Source organism: Bemisia tabaci, chromosome 5 (genome assembly GCF_918797505.1).
Source record: "Bemisia tabaci chromosome 5, PGI_BMITA_v3".
Taxonomy (NCBI): domain Eukaryota; kingdom Metazoa; phylum Arthropoda; class Insecta; order Hemiptera; family Aleyrodidae; genus Bemisia; species Bemisia tabaci.
The window spans coordinates 8,988,430-9,005,636 of NC_092797.1; the positions used below are offsets into that span (position 1 = coordinate 8,988,430).

A 17,207-nucleotide genomic window follows, 5' to 3' on the forward strand; every position below is an offset into this window, starting at 1 on the left:
AGTTAAATTTTGACCTTAATTTTAAGTACGAGACTTGATTAATCCCAAATGTAGTTTGATTCTTATTATCAGGTAGCAAGTCAGAGCTCTGGCATAATGTATTCTGCTGGGGCTGGACCAACCAACATCAACAACACAACCTCCGCTCAAAACTCTTCGCTTGTAACTGTTGGAGATTCCGGTAGCTCACAAACTGTTCAACTAATTTCTGCGCCAACTGGTTCCATCTATGCTGCCCCTCACATTCTTCATGATGTCCACTACTCTGCTCAAAGTATATATCCTGTCAATGCTGTTGAGAGTCTCCCCCCGTATAATGAAATCCAAACAATTGAATCTCCGCCAAGCAATATATCCGCTGAGGTAAGTTCAAAAAGTTGCTTCAGAGTTGCTTCACTTGGTCTATTTTTGGAATACACGGTTCTTTGATTAGATTAGATTCAAAACCTGGGGGACAAAGCCCAAAGCATGGAAACTCTAAGGAATTCATGGTTTTTAATGCTCAAAAAAGCGCAGAGAATTTGAATCAGTACTTTCAAAAAGGGCTAAAGTCCATTTTTCAAAATTTTTTTTTTATTTTTTTTTTTTGCATTATTAAACTCTCCAGTTGTCCTTACCATATTACTTAAGAAAACAGTGGTAGTTCTTTTCATAGAATACCGGTGATAGATGCACAGGAAGGCGAATTAAAAAAGAGTGTGGTAAATGAAAAAATAAATAAATAAAAACAGCCCAAAATTGAAAAATTGAACTTTCGCCCTTTTTAATTAGTACTGATTCTTTACCAGGCAGATAAAACCAAAATAAACGAAATTATTCGCATCCATGATAATATTAAAGTAATTAATAGTTAATTCTTCATCTATTTATTTTAAAGATAAACTAGTCCCTAGGAAATTTAGATCTATTGATTTTCTCAACATTTGATATGCAACAATAATGAAAAATAATGATCATTCTATACATACTAATTAGTGTCCTGTCTGACTCATCGAAATAAGCCCTATGGTGAAAAAAAATCAAGAGAAGGTCTATACTTTTTCCCTAAATTTCTGGTGTCTTACGGTCAGTGCAGTTCATTTTGAGTAAAATTATTTCAAAGAGACATTATACTCATGTTTTACAGTTGTTTAAGCAAAAAATTTGGAAAATCAATCCGAACAGGATTGCCCAATATTGATGGTGAAACTGCATAAATGCCTAACTCGGTTGAGGCGTTTCAAAATCTTGGTCACTATATTATTTGGACCGCGTTAAACAGAAAGGAACCAAGCCACATCAGCTACTGCCAAATTTAATTGGGCAATTTAATGTTCTACACGAAAACGGTTGTGCGGATTTTCGTGCAAATTTCAGTGAAAATTCTCCATGGTACAAAGCAAATTCCTTAAAATTTTCAAAGAAATCCGAACAAACGTTCTCTCATAAAAAATTTAATTGCCCAGTCAAACTTGGCAATAGCTGATGTGACATGGTTCCTTTCTGTTAAACTCGGTCCATTTTTCGAAAGGAGACCAAACCAACATCACGGCTTGCAATTTTCACAGAATATTCCTCTCATGGAGGATCGCTAAAATTTTCAAGAAATTACGTGTAGTGATTTTGATGTCGAAAATGAAGTATGTTGGGATGTCTGTAATGCTGCGAACGAAGGTACGCAGTTCTGCTGTTTCACCACCGGTACATTGCCACCAAGAAGAAAACTAAGAATGTACCCGGTTCTATAACTGCTTGATGGAAAAACACAGAGACATTTAGTGTGTACTAGAATTCTGCCAACTATAAAATAAAGAGCTTGAGAGGGAGGCTGGAATTCAGCTGGACAGCTAAAAAGAAAAAACCTTTGAGGACCAGTGATTGCCTCCAAAAAGGCAAGACAGCAGAATGCGAAGACGTACTTGTAGAGATTGAAACAATACTTATCCCTTCAAAAACACGAAGGACAACATGATGGAAATACATACAAAGATCATAAAGGAAAGAGAAAAACTACAGAGGCAAGATGAAAGAAAAAGTAAGAAAATCGAGTGGAACCAAAAAATCAACCAAAATTGGCAACCAGTCAAGAGCCAAACAAAGCATTGACTAATTGGCAAAATGGTACCTATTAGCTGATCGGCGATCTTGGTCCGAAAGGGAAGATTATTTAAGTCTTAACTGCTCTCGCCAAGCAAGGTAGGATGAGGGGAAGAGGAGACTGTCTAAATCTGACTCCTACCTTCTAAAACATTTACTTTCTTGCCATCGTCAGTTCTTTTTGTATCTTTAATTTGTCTCAATTTTATCTTTTTCAGGGCTCCTTGTGCTCAAAAGCAGAGCATGAAAACACCACCAGCACCACTTCATCGGAGACCAAACCAAATGATTTGTTTCAAACTCCAACACCTGTAACGAGCACAGTAACACCAGTAGTATCCTGGCTACAATGTTCAGAAAGATACGAGTGTACGAAAACTGTCAATGACAAACAAATCAATATGAGTGAGAATAGTACCGAACAAGCAACCACTGCCACAGTCTATCCAGTCATGTTCAATCCTTTCTCAAGGCCACCAACAGCACGGCACCCTTTCTCCTCGACTATCAACGGCTACTCCGATAACTATCCCCGAATCAGGAATTTTGTACCTTACGTCTACAATGTTGAGGCCCGAAGGCCTTCAAATCCTAACGTTCCTAAGCAGCAGAACATCAACCATAACAACAACTACATTGCTAACAGTAGTTATACTGTGAAGACGGCAGATGTATCCAATCAAACCCGTAACAGTCCTCGTTTACCGCGGTATCCGAAAGTACGTCCTCTGGTCTCAACTCCTAATTTTAGGTTTCTGCCGCCGTATTGCCCTCGATTTGGTTACTACCCCCCACACTTTCTTCCTCTGCCACCTCCTCAAATTGCAGCCAGCCGCCGCTTTTCGGGGCCTTCCTGCCGGAGACAAAATGTCTACATTCCTGTGAGTATTTTTCAGTTCATCATTGTTCCGAGTTTTCACTTTGTCTACATAAATTGTATTTCATTGAATTGGTCAAATCTATTTTCTTGCCTTTAAAATAGATTCTAAATCTTATGTAACTCAATGGTTGATTTTTAAAATGATGAATAAGGAAGAATGAAGGTTAAACTGGGTTTGTGCTCTGAAAAGTCCTTGAATTCCCTTATTTTCATGTGTCCATTCATCCATGTGTGATACATCAATTCTCACGTAATTTGAGCTGAAAAACCCGAATATGGCCTCAGAAATTCGTTTTCACCCACAGTTCAAATTAGTTTTTTATTTTGGTGCATTGATCATGTAAAAAAAATTTGATGATTATCTGAGATGGTGGGTGTCAAAATCAATATTTGGGTGTTGAATTGGACCGCATCAAACAGAAAGGAATCAAGCCACATCAGCTATTGCCAAATTTAGTTGGGTAGTTTAATTTTTTACATGAAAACGATTGTGCGGATTTTTATGTAAATGTCAGTGAAGTTTCTGCATAGTGCGAAGCGAATTCTCTAAAATTTTCAAAGAAGTCCGCACCAACGTCCTCTTGTAAAACATCACGTTGCCTAGCTAAATGTGGCAATAGCTGATGTGGCTTGGTTCTTTTCTGCTAAACGCGGTCCAATTGATGTGGATTTACCCAGCCGCCTTTGCCGATATTGTGCCAACACTGGCACCAGTGACACCCAAACCGAGTTTTAAGTTCATATGAACTCTATTACTTACCCTAAATTTGTGCGAATAGGGCCAATTAAAATTTCCAACCAAACCAAATTTAAATTTATTTTACACATGTTTCTGTCTTCAGTGTAAACCATGATTACAATAAGACCTTCTTTATGAAAATCGGTCAAGTTGAAGCGAAATTATTGTGACCAACTGATCGCTAACATTTTTTTGAATGTGTATTCCATGTCCAACAAACTGCACAATGCTATCAAAGTAATACTTCACCTTGCCCACAGTTTCAGAATTTATTGAAAGGAACAGAGTGTTTCGGATTTTTTATTTTTTCCTTAGAGCAGTTCCTTCATGTGCCTTGTAGAATGTCCTTTTTCTCATCGACTGTCACATACGGTGGAAATGACTTCCTAACGAACCTGTGTCAATAATAAAAAATCTGCCAAGTCGTGTTAACAAGTCTTGTCTTCTTTTTCTCATTTTATATTTTAGGTTTCCTCAAGTAACAATAACAGTACTGGGAGTTACGATGATAGTAGTACCACTTGTACCAAGAATAGCAACACTGTCAACCACAATAACAACAACACTAATTTCACCAACAACAACAGTAACACAGGGAATAGCAGTAATGTTGGAAGCAATGGTGCAGTGAAAATCGCCAAGTCTGTTACCTCCAAAGCAGAACCTGAGAGCGGGGCCTTATGTGGTGCTGGAGATGCGCCTTCATCATCACACCCCACCAATATTACCGCAGCTGGTCCAACCCCATTAGAACTGAGCCACCAAATGCAAAAACTAAGTACTTAGGAATACTTAAGCCATAATGTAAGAAAGTTACTCCAAACATATAAATGTAAGTAATTTTCCTCTTTATCATCAGTTATTTATTTTTCGTAATTTTTACTCCATTTTTTTATCTTTTTTAGTTTATTTATTTATGTAACTTTTTTCCAAAGTAGAGAAAAATGAGGTTGTAAAAAGTGTTCCTAAAACTATCGTGTCACTTCGTGATGAGTGTGCCTGCCATTTTTATCTGTATAGCAGTGAAAACTGTTCTGAATTGATTGTGTTCTACAATCATTCTGTGCTTAGTCGGAAGGCCTTAGTACAATGTTTGAGCCATCAAATTATCAAAAATGAACAATTTTATTGTTCACCAAGTAACATAATTTTGCAATTCTGGTAAGTAGTGCTGATTTTAAGCTAGAATTGGTTACAATGGTCAGCTGTCAAAACTCAGATATATCATTACATGGATTTTTTGTCACTGCATGTAAGGAATACCCCTTGTTCTTTTTCTTTTCTCTCAAAAGTGATTTCCTTCGCTTCATCTTAATAAATCTCGATTTCAACTGTATAAATTAGTGAAAGGAAACTATGGAAGTATTAATTGTACATTATAATGATAGATCTTTAAGAGTTAAGGAAAGAAGAGAAGCGAGATAATTAAGGTAAGAGAAAATGTAAATATTGTAGATTGTACAGTTTTTTCCCTCGAAACATGCATAGAGAGCTAGGTAATTTAATTCCTTGATAAGTAAGGAAACATTTTGGAACATGTTTCTCTCATATTTAAGTAGTTTCCAAAAAATATTAGAATTTAATCTGAATGTCTCTCTCTACCCTCAGAAAGATATTGATACCTATTTTTGCTTTCCTATTGAAGTCAATTGTTACCATTGTTACAGCCACAATTTGTTTAGAGCATTTTATTTTTATTTATTTTGCATTTTTTCTCATTATTTTCTTTTTATGTTAGTTTTTGTTGTGTACCTAATGCTCCTATATCTCATTTCCGTAAATGCCTTTTAAGGATTGCCACTACATTTTTAAGAAGTGCTCAGCTCACAAAAATTTCACTTGTGGTAATTATAAATGCAATCTATTCATCATTTTAATGCAGCTAAGGTGAAAAGGGAATGATTGTTACCTGCTAACTTTTGGTGCAAAGGGTTTATTTTTAAAAAAAACCTACAATACAAATGACAACAGAAAAGAGTATGCCTGGTTGGCGCTGTCCATTTTGTATGTGCTTACAAAGTTTCATTTAAAAATTTCCTGGAAATGCTGATCCTTATTATTTTACTTGATTTCAATATTTTTACCAAAAGAAGTCAATTCTGGCTTCATTTAAATTGAAGCAGATGTGTTTTTCTAGTTAATTGAAAAAGGAAAGAAGAAAATAAAGAAAGAAAGAAAAAAACTTTCATATTCCCCTCATGAATTTTGGATTGAAGCATTATTTCTTGCAGCAGGTAACATTAATAGTTGGAATGAGAGGCTGATCGCTGTTTCCATGGAATTCTGAAAGTAAGCTATTTGTGTGTATTCTGCTGTAGTTCATCGAACAAATCTAAGGGATTATCTCTATGAGAATTTTTTCAGGACTATTATCGCAATATGTTGCCCATGAAAATTTTATTTCCGCATTCCGTTGAAGAAACAAAATGAAATTTAATTAATAAATATGCAAGATAAAATACTCCGACTTCTGTTAAGTCATTTAGTCTTGATAATTAATTTTGAAGAAGTCAGAATTGATTTCCCGCAGACTCCAATGGAGACTAGTCGGTGAGCACCTGGATCATTGTGGAGGTTCCTTTAAAAATTCATCATATTAGACCAATGAGAGAATTGCAATGTGAGATGACTCAATGACTGCAGTTGGAAATACATTTTGAGGATCCGTTCTAAAAAAACCCTAACCCTCTTCCTCGTGTTTTTACTCGTCACCCTTCATTTTCTTCTCTTATCTGCTCAGAATGTTGAAGCTATGCTCAGTCCTTTTCCTTCTTTTTATGGCGATTTTTCCTCTTTCACTTTTAAATTTTGCCACTCATTATTTCCGCAGTAAAGTTGCCCATGAAAAGATACAAACTTTAGCATTTTTGAATCTCCTTTAAGCTTTACTGAAATGTATATTTTTGTATATTCCTGTGCTCGTTAAATTTGCGTTAATATTTTAGTCCTTTGTCCTCCAAATGACCTATAGTTTCCAAATTGTTAAGTTTTCCCTATTTACCTAGTTTTTCTCTTTTGGTTGGATCACCCGTTTTCTCCCTCTTATCCTACAGTGTGTTTATCCTGAGTTTTTTCTTTGTCGCGGCGGAGTTGTTTCGAAATCCACTTCATTTAGACAGTTTTTTGCTGCCTTCTTCTGAATTCAGAAGTTGGAAAAATTGATCAATGGTCAAAATGAAAACATCAAGGGGAATTTTACCATTGTTCACTGATTTGAAAGCTTACAATGAAAGACAAGTTTTATTGCAGTGTATGGATGTAGTCTTCAGCATTCAATTAGCCATGAAGGTTTAATTTACGGTACAGAACAAATAATGTTCAAGTTATACGCTCAAATATAAAAGGGATATTGTAATGAACTAAGTAGTTTCTTGTTTTAGGAGATGACAGCATTTCAACTTCTGTTTACCTTTCTTTTCTTTTCTTTTTTTTTTTAAAGCGATCCAAAGGAAACAATTTTTTTTGTTTCTTTTGTTTGTGTAAATTCAGTTAACATTGTAATAGGTACGTTCATCTACGTTGCGTTACGGTACGTGTAAATATGTTGAACTGTGGTCTCTGTTAACCTTTTATATTTTGGTGCTATGTACGTTCTCGTTTAATTTCCCCGAGTTTTTGACAGCTGACCAGTTTGTTCAAATCAAAACAATGTGTGACAATATTGAATGATGTAGGTTCCCTATATACAAAATGTTTTAGCTTTTTGATCCTTATTGTTCATGTGTAGTTTTCCAAAGACGAAAAACTTTAATTCTTGTGTAGATGAATTTTGAAGTCAAAGAAAATTGTCAATATAATTAGAAGAATTACTTTAATTATACCAAATTACCCTGCAATATTCAACAAAATCAGTTTCATGAGTAAGAATGTCCTGGTTTTACAGTAATTGAGTTGGGCACAGATTATAAATTGTTGATTTTATCAAGATATCTAAACTTTAAAAATTACCAAAATGTTCGTTTGATCAAATTGGTTGAGTCAGCAGCTTTTTTTCATGGCTTCTTGATCATACTTTAAACTAAAAACCACCCTCTTTCGTTCATACTTGTTAGAAGTTTTGTTGACTCAAGTGATACCATTCAAAAATATCGTGCAGTTATTCTTGCATGTATGATGGGTAGGTATTGAAGCAAAAAAACTCTGTGCATCACCGATTCATCAAATAGATTTGCCCACTTAGTCAATCTTGCCGCAGTGTAGTTTCACTGTAATTTTGTTTCCTCTTTGAGAATGTAAATATACCTTATGCTAGTTGTAAATACCTCTATATAATGTTAAAGTATGATAATATTGCATCATTTTTTTTTTTCAAATTTACATTGAGCAATTATTTCCAGGACTCTAGTTTTAAGTATAAATTAATTCCCTCTTGCTCTGGAATGTGCACATTCTGTGTGATACTGTTAAACTCAAATGATTTATTTTTTTTTATTTTCATTAATCTCCGCAAATCAATTCTCGTAAGTGTTCTCTTTCAACCTCTTCTACTTTCAAATATCTTTTTTTCTGTTTGTCAGTCAAATTATGCACACAGTTCATCCTTGAAAGGAAGAACATTCTTCTCCCTTTATACCTTCATCTAAATAATCACATATTGTCGATCAATTCCATGAAGTGCATTTCTGGACAAAAGATAAATTAATTAAATACCCGTTCCCTCACTCGTAAGTAGCGTCTCTCTCCCCTTTTCTCAATGTCAAAAATCTGACTTCAAGTTATTTATCATAGTGCAACGTCCTCCTTTTTCTGTGACGCATTATTTACCTTAAGTATTTTTCTCAGAATGGAACTCATTTAAATGTCATTCATCTTTATAATATCTTCTATGGTGTATCAGGGGGGAGGGGGACAGAAAAAAATCGGCTCTTCTATTGACAAATGTACCTATGTATACCTGATAGTGCGCTAAAGCTTCAGGAATTTATGAGGCTCTAAATGAAAAATTGTGTTTAAAATCAAAAATAATTGCACAGAAGTAATTTACCCACTATTTGCTACCAGATGAATAGATTGTGACTTTCCCTTTTGTGAAAATGTCTTATTAGACCGTAGAGGAACAGTTCAAACAAGTTTATTACTTCAAAAAACTTTGCATCAAAAAAAGCTGCATCTTCAGATTTTTGCGGTCTCTAAAAGAATAATTTGCAGTGCAGTATCCAATTTTACCTAATAATGTTTTTATTGAAGTTATTTTTGGCTAGTGAGAGATTTTCTTTTACCCCAGTTTGTACTCGAGGGATTTCTCCCGCAAAAAACCCAATCCCTCCTTTCCCCTCGCTGAAATACTCCGAGAAAATCTCTGGTAAATCTCAAAAGAAAAAGCAATTCAGTCTGTCCATGGTTTTTCTTACTTTTTTTTTACTTTGACTTTTCAAAAAGATTTACACTTGCATCGAGAAAAATTGACAGAATATGGAGCAAAGTATGTTTATCTCAAGTAACTGTTTTGTCCTGAAAACACAGCTGCAGGAGGGAGAGTTGTTTAAAATCATTAACATGAGTTTTATCTTTCCTCTTAACCGGCACCACCTAAAAAGGTACAGCTATCAAAGATTAAGTAAACACCAAACTTGTTGTGAAAAATGTGGTAATTGTGCCAATATTGGAACTGTTAAGCTTTTCAGGATTCAATTTCAGTTTTTGTAGGAGGGAAAGGAAATTACATGTTTTAAACCATTAAGGACTTCAAAATGTAGTTTTTCAGTATGTCACATTATGATTTTTAATTTAGCTGTGTCATATACATGTATATCTCCTTTTTTTTCAATCTGTTCATTGTTTGAGTTGCATAGTTATTATTTTTGTTGTACTTCATTTCACTTTTTATTTGACATAGTTGTTGATTTTATATCAGATTATCTCAACTCTGCGTGCCAAGAGAATATTTTGTACACATTTTGACTTGTCACATGTTAAGGAATAATTCAATTTCTGATCGTTTATTGCAATGAGGAATTCAAGAAAAAGAACGTTCCTTCGCTTTAGTTTGTCTTTTTATGTTCCACTAAACTATCACTGCAGTCCTTGCCAAATCTGTTGGCTTTCAAGAGTGAAAAGGAAGATTTGATGTTTTCATATTTGCAGTGAAATTAAGACTAATCCTCAAGTCAACTAACTAATTCAGTGTTATCTCTTGTCAGTATCCTGTTTCCACCCCTGAAAATTCTAGAAGTTTGATTTTTTTAAAGAAAAATAAAGAGACTTAGGAAAGTCTTTACGTCCTGTTGAGCTCAACGGCTACCTACCTGTTCATGAGAGAAGACATGATTCGTGACCCAGGTAAAACAGTCTTGTGTTTGTTTCATTGCATTGCTCACTTTCTTTGCCCTGCTTTTATCAAGCTAGTTAATGACAACCTAAAGAGATCCTTCGTGCAATTGATAATCTAGTCAATTACCCGGCCCGATAAAGGCACAACAAAGAAAGTGGACGATTCAACCCTCTAGTCACCTACCTCCGTTTCACGTCAATCTTGCTCTGTTGCCGAATGGGAAGTCGCAGTGATCAACTTGCTCAGTTTTTTAAATAATTGGGTTACATTTTGCAATAAGGAACCACTATGTCTGGCTCTTCTATGAAAGCACCTAACTGCATAGGGAAACCAATGGCATATATAATGTTTCTAAAATGAGCTAGAAATAGTGGTTCTTTATTGCAAAATGTGGTCCAGTCAAGTTGTGCAATTTCTTCTGATCAGTGACGAACTTGTGAATTTTTTTTAAAATTACATATTTATCAGGAAACCTTGACATTTTTCCTCCTCACTGCAAAAGTTGAAGGTTTCGTTCGTAATTTCTTGGTTTCTCTTATCCTTAAATGAAATATATGTGTGACGTTAAAGGAAAGTATGTAGTTGTGAAAAATTACCTTTGAGTAAGTTATTAGTAATTTTTTTTCCTCTTGGCCTGTAGCTTTCTATGAAAAGATACATAAAGCAGCATGCGTCAAATAGCTTCTTAATTATAAATTTTTCCCCTCTCAGTCGTACTTGTTATGAAATTTAAGTGATTTTTTGTTATTTTTAGGTAAAATTTAGTTTTTTATTTCATGTTTTGAGTCAAAATTTGTGATTTCAATTTTGTGATCATCAGCTGTGATGGATTAGTTATCCAGATTGCCAATACTTTTTAATTTTTAAAAATTAAGGGTGTCCATACATGTTCTGTGCCTTCAAATTGAGTAGTAGAAAGCGGCATCATAGTAAGTTTCCTTATTGGCACTGCTGTTTGATAGCTTTTCATTTAGTAGATTTAGCAGTAGACAAAAAGAAAAAAACGAAGGACTGTGCGAACATTAAATCTAACAAAGTTAGAACATTTCTGAAGAACTTGTCAATCAGAAGTATGAAGTTTAGAAGTGTACATCCCATTTACATCTTGAGTCACAAAGTGAGGTAATTTCATCATCTGCATTAGATTTAAAAAGAAGAAAACTCTTTTAATCTAATTTCCACCTAGTTTTTGCTTCAGACTTGAATTTCCTCGATGAGGAGGAAGAGTCACCGGTGATTATGCTAATGAGGCAACATCATCAACATAGTAAACGAAAATTAGAATCAGCATCCATAGGAACCTATCCCATCATAAATATCGTAACTCCACTTTTCTGAATGTTTAAGATTTTTTGTCAAGTGTTTGTCTGACTGGGCAAAATAGTGTCACTTGATTGCTTCTCTCGCAGCCACAGTACATGTACTGAGTGTGAAAAATTTCTACTTTATTTACCATCAGTGTTACCAAGTATTCTTGCTCTTGTTTTATTTGAGAGAAAGAAATTCATTGAGCAGAACAGTAGCTGGAAATTCTGCCACGAAATAAATCAAGTGCTGTCAAAAATTTAAAAACTCGAGATTGTAATCATAATGACAGTTTCTCATGTTAGAGGCTTATTTGAATGTTCTATGGTGAATATTGTACTCTTTGTCCGCACTCCATCTCCTGGTGTTAAATGCCTTGAGACAATATGTTGGCGAATTGGGAAAAACTTACAAAAGTATCAAACCTACTGCATCCTCAGTGAGCAGATGGGACTTAACTGGGATGTAAAGAGTTTAGGATAAGTAAATAAGAAGTTCGTACAGTCCCTTCAGAAAGGTGAATTGCTTTTTGATGTTTAGCTGAACTTGATCTATATTATTTTTAAGCACTTCTCAACTTCCTTGCTCTCTTTAGGGAATGGCTTTTTTTAAGAAAGATGTATGTTGTGAGAAATCTTAATCCCTTATGCCTTTATCCAAACAAGCGATCCAATTGCAGAAAAACATTAATTTCTACTCGAATGTGTAATGTTTCTGTCACCCTTTATTGTGAATGTTCTTACTGGACATATCCTTGTTTAACAAATACATCCATAGTAACCAGAATTTTGAATTTACCACGGTACCTTTAAGAGCTCTTAGCAAATGAAGATAGAGGTCCTCTTAGTTAATTTCACTAGGAACAATTGAATGAACACTAAACACAGTTCAACGTGATAAGGGCTCTGTAAGAGAAATACAATTTTAATGGTACTCCTAACAATGTTTACGTCTGAGATTCATTCCCTGGTCATTTGAAAATGATTGACCTCAAGGCCCAACATCTCTGAAATCGAACTAATTTTGGATCGTCTTGTCTCAACGAAACGTTTATGTCAAATATTATTGCAATCAAAGAATAGATGTTTTAAGATCATTTTCGCTCCCAGGGGGATAGGGCTAAATGATAGGAGTGGATTGAAATGAAAAACATGTTCAGCTGTTAGTCTCTCAATTTTAAATGTAATTTCAATGTGTGCAACTCGAATCTTGTCTGCAATTGTTTTCCTCGAAAGCAGGAGAGCTAAGTGTACAGTCACTGTTGGAATAGACGTAAGGTGTAGGCCTATGCAACCCCTCAATTTTTCACAGCTTCAGGATACTTACTGGAACAGAACATTCATGAACAACCATGAACGCTACCCCAAGTGCTTATCATTAATTAGTGCCTCAAGAAAAAAAACCTCCAAACTAACACTTCATCACATATGATTTATAAGATACAGACTTGTGTTGATGATAGATCATGTAATAAATCCATCAGAATAGCGTTTTTGGATGAGAAAAGTGCTCCCAAAATTCCCATTATCTGCGGAAATGTAGAATTGGTCCAAAACTTCCGTTAATGTAAGTATGGCACCTTTAATTGCTGTATATTTACGGGTAGGTAGTTTTGGACATAATTTTGTGTTTTGCCTTACATTTTTCACAATCCTTACTTTCATAGACTGAACCTCCAAACATTACAATTAAATCAGAGATTGTTGTCAACCTTTTCAATTTGTCATAATTGATTTAAGCACTCCTGACTTGGATTGACCCTAGGAATCCAGCCAAAGTATTACCAGCTGTAGCTTTTTCTTCTATTGAGTTCAGCTTTAACTTGTGATGCATCATGATCTCGCTAATTTAGACTATACCTAACCTATTCTAAATGTATGACGAATACTTTTAGAGGAAATGGGCATCCATTTGCAAGTTCTCTCTTTTATTTGTGTACTCTCTCATTCATCAAAAACTTGGGAAGATCATATTGTTGACTGATGTTTGTATCCCTCCTCTGTAATCGCCTTTTTCTCAATCGTTCATAATTCTTAAGCCGTCACTTCCCTGAGGGAGCGTTCAAGTACTATACAAGTGCGAGGGGATTCTGAGCCTGCATCACAGTTTGTCACAGAAGCACTGAAGTTATTTATTTGGGAATGGTTTAAATGTGAAATCGGCAGTTTTTATTGTAGCTTTTATTTTGTGGCAGTCAGATTTTTTTAAAAATCGTAGAAAGCCGAAATAATGTAAAAAGCGTCTTGTATAGTTCTTAAACGTCTCCTGAGGTGTTTCGTTTTGTCCAGTTCGGATCCATGCAACTTTTGCCATTTGTCTCTCCAAATAATTCCTAAGTATTGAAAAATTAGTGCTTTGTCCAATCAGGCCTTGTGTGATACCAAATTATTCATTTGTGCCCCTAGCGGATTCTCTCACCTTAATCTAACCCAACATCATCATTCAGATAAGCATGTGGCGTTTATTTTGATGTCTCAAAATATCCCACTATAAGAGAAAAAAACTAATGTTCATTTCAATGAACCACCTCTCCAAGGTATGAAACTAAATCTCAAGCACTAGCATCTAATCATTAGTTCAATAAGGATGATATTAAAGAATTATCTTAATATTTCATCACGATTGCCTCACCAATGATGTTGATAATTTTTAATCCGAACATATGTTATGAGGAACCACTATTTATTTCTTCTTTTCTTTTTATTGGTGCTTATCTCTAATTTCCTTTTCTCCTTCTCTTGTTAAAAAAGTAAATCACAAATTTATTTGTTAGTTAATGATGATAGTTATTAATTTTCCCTTGTTTTTTGTTTGTATATATTTCTCCTTTAAAGGTTGTCTGAAAATTTACTGAGAGAGGAATTTAGGGATTACCCGTGGACACATACTTTGGTTCACTCTTTTTTGATCCATTGAACAATTCTAAGAGCCTTTTCCTGTTTCATGCCTTGAGAATTATTTTATCTACAGTTAACATCCTTTTTATCACTCTCATCTTTCTTCATGACTCACACCTTTTTTAAAGAAAACTGTTACCCTAATGTTTCCCTAGATTTAAATAGCTTTAATTTTGCCCGCTCATAATTTTAAAAAGCTCCTCTGAAAATTCGCACCGAATCACTAATTACTTTCAATTTTGGAGTAGATACTGTGTTTTATAAAATGAGCAACTATAACGAATTGATTTCTCAAAAAAGAGGTGCATAGTAAGAAGCTATCTTATGTCCTTTTTCTCAAGGGAAGTTTACATCAATAGTGAACATAAATGGTAGTTATTTGATTTGTTCATCTGATAATCAAAATTCTCAGTCTGAATTGCTTTTCCTCCTTATGCTAGAAATTAAGTCAAATAATTTTATGTCTGATAGATTAAATTTCTGAACATCGAATTTGATTTAAGTGTGTATTGACATGAACAAAATTTTTCCTCCCATCAAAGTAAAACTTAACCCCTCCATCTATTTGCAATAAGCTAATTTAAGAATTATTGCTCGATGAAATAATTTATTTCTCCTTTTTTTCTTTTATGAGTTCGATATAAAAAGGTCATAGGTTAAATGTGCTGCAATGATAGAAATTCAAAACTTTTTTCTGGACAGGCCTACGTAATGGAGGATTGTCTACGGTCTATATTCACTCACAAATATCTATGAAAAATATTAGTCTAATGTACATACAAAAAGCTTCTAGAAATAGCTGAAAGTGTAAAATATTAATCGGCTGTGAACAAACGTTAGTCAACTAGTAAGATTTCAAATTAGAAAGCATTCAAAGGCCTATTTGAAAAACAGTGCAGTCCTCTGTGTTTCAATGATTATTCATTTATTTTGTCCATTATTTTTTTTATTTTTTATTTTTCATATTCATCAACTTTTTTTGTTTTGTTGAAAGATTAGCTCCACAAAGAGCTATTCGTGTGTGATAAATCATTATTTATGTACCTATATACATATTGACATACAACGTAAGTAAATACATAATTTACACTATAAATATTTATGTACAACGACGGTCTAATATCATTTATTGATAACCACTTTGTTCTCGCACATGCATTGTAACAAAATTGTATATATTTATGATTGTGCTATTGATTGATTTTAAATTAATAAGATACAATATTCATCATAAGTGCATTTTAAAGTGTTACCCCTTGTTTTGTAATGTACCCAAAAAAAATAGACACCAGGCTCTTCGAAACATAAGTGAGACATAACGTGGAGCATGGAAAAATTCAAAGTTTTTAATATTCTGAAAATTCTTTGTTTCCAGTGACCTCTATTCTGCATATCTTATCACTTCCCTCAGTATTGTCAAACCTCTTTTTTCTTTCTACCTTAAAATCTCCCAAAATATTTTACTGGTTTTCTGTAATCCGCGCCTTCAATAACACTTGGAACTTCGGGTGTGTCGGACTATATGGGTCAGTTGTGCTGGTCACAAAATCGTGTTTTGATGGTTGATTCTTGTAGATTAGCTAAAGATAATCAGATCTGTCCAAACCGCAACTTTCTATGTTCAATATTAACAGAGATAGCGCCCTTTGAAAAGTCGGGTTTTTGAGGTCATCCACTGCGGTAGTGACACCCTTGGTTTCTTCTATCTTGCTTTCATCCAGGTTTCGCGTCGAATAACCAGTGCTAATGTGTGTCACACCGACTGACGAAAGCTAGGTGGAAGAAACCAAGGGTGTCACCACTGCGGTAGATAACGTCAAAAACCCGACTTTTCAAAGGGCAATATCTCTGTTAATATTGAACATAGAAAGTTACAGTTTGGACAGATCTGATTATTTTTAGCTAATCTACAAGGATCAAGCATCTAAACACGGTTCTGTGACCAGTGCAACTTACCCATTTTCTTGCCCCCTTTTTTTGGTTTGTATTTTTTTGGCATGCCCAAGCAGTTGAGACTTGATATTTATGCAAGTCAAATTTGATAATCTTCCGTCTGAGAAGTTGTGCTTCAATCCGAATCTGACAAAACTGACCTTTATTACTGTGAATGCAGTAGAACTGTCTTGATAAGGTGAAGTACCTATTCTCTATCTTACAAGTAATTTCTACCTTTAAATTAGTCGACAAGTCAAAAAGTTCATTGTTATTGATTAATTCCACTAATCTTTTTTTGTAAAGCATTCCCTTGGTGTTGCATGCTCTTGAGATGCTCCTTTTAAAATTCTCACCATCAGTAATGAACATTTGCCTTTGATTGAAAAAGAAGTCAAAGGTAGAAAACTTTTAAATTTTATTTCAGTTGATACTTCTGTTGAAAATCCATTCTGCTTTCCCACTATTTTCCCAAACTGAGCATTTGGAAGATTAATCAAAGTTTCTAGAAACCTGATCAACTTTCATTTACGGTTTAGTCACTGACGCAATGAAAGATAAGTATTAAGTTCCCATATAATCTAGTCATTCATTCTAATAGACTAGTCTTCCTTGAAAAAGATTGTTATGTTTTGCTTATTTTTTTTCGAATGTGTCTTTTTTTACATAACATAGTTGACTGCGGTGAACTATGTTAAATGTTAACATGTCAAGGGTGAAATTCATCCTCTCTTTATTTTTTTCTGTACTTCTACTTCATATTTATTCATTTAATTTATAATTTATTCAATTCCTCATTTTTTAAAAAGACTTTTAAAACTTAAGCCCTTTTGATTCCCGCCTTCCTTCTTTCCTTGCAATATGTGCTAGTAAGTAAGTAGATAGGACAATTAAATAATTTATTTAAGATTCAGACATGTAAGGTAAAATGTAAGCCACTTATTTTAAGTACGAAGTAAAATTATAGCTCCTAACAAATTGGTCTTCTTGTTTCTTACTCTTCTCCCACCCGATCAAACAGTAACTAAGGTGCTGTAAAACCTCAAGGAATGTGTCTAGCGACCGGGGAAATTGGGAAATAGCAGGAAATTTTTTTTGCAAGCGATT

At 34.4% G+C, this 17,207-nt stretch overlaps 1 protein-coding gene across 4 annotated transcripts in view; it reads left to right on the top strand.

Moving 5' to 3' along the window:
• Window positions 1-17,078, top strand: part of LOC109034894 (uncharacterized) — a 31,305-nt gene extending 14,227 nt beyond the window's left edge. For 3 of the 4 annotated variants that reach the window (XM_019048292.2, XM_019048291.2, XM_019048293.2), the window contains exons 7-9: window positions 55-363; window positions 2,295-2,957; window positions 4,164-17,078. In XM_019048292.2, the coding sequence (XP_018903837.2) occupies window positions 55-363; window positions 2,295-2,957; window positions 4,164-4,481 (1,290 nt within the window). In that variant the 3' untranslated portion in view covers window positions 4,482-17,078. The remainder of the gene's footprint in view (window positions 1-54; window positions 364-2,294; window positions 2,958-4,163) is intronic. The other variant, XM_019048294.2, reaches the window with a different exon arrangement.
• Window positions 17,079-17,207: the final 129 nt, after the last annotated feature.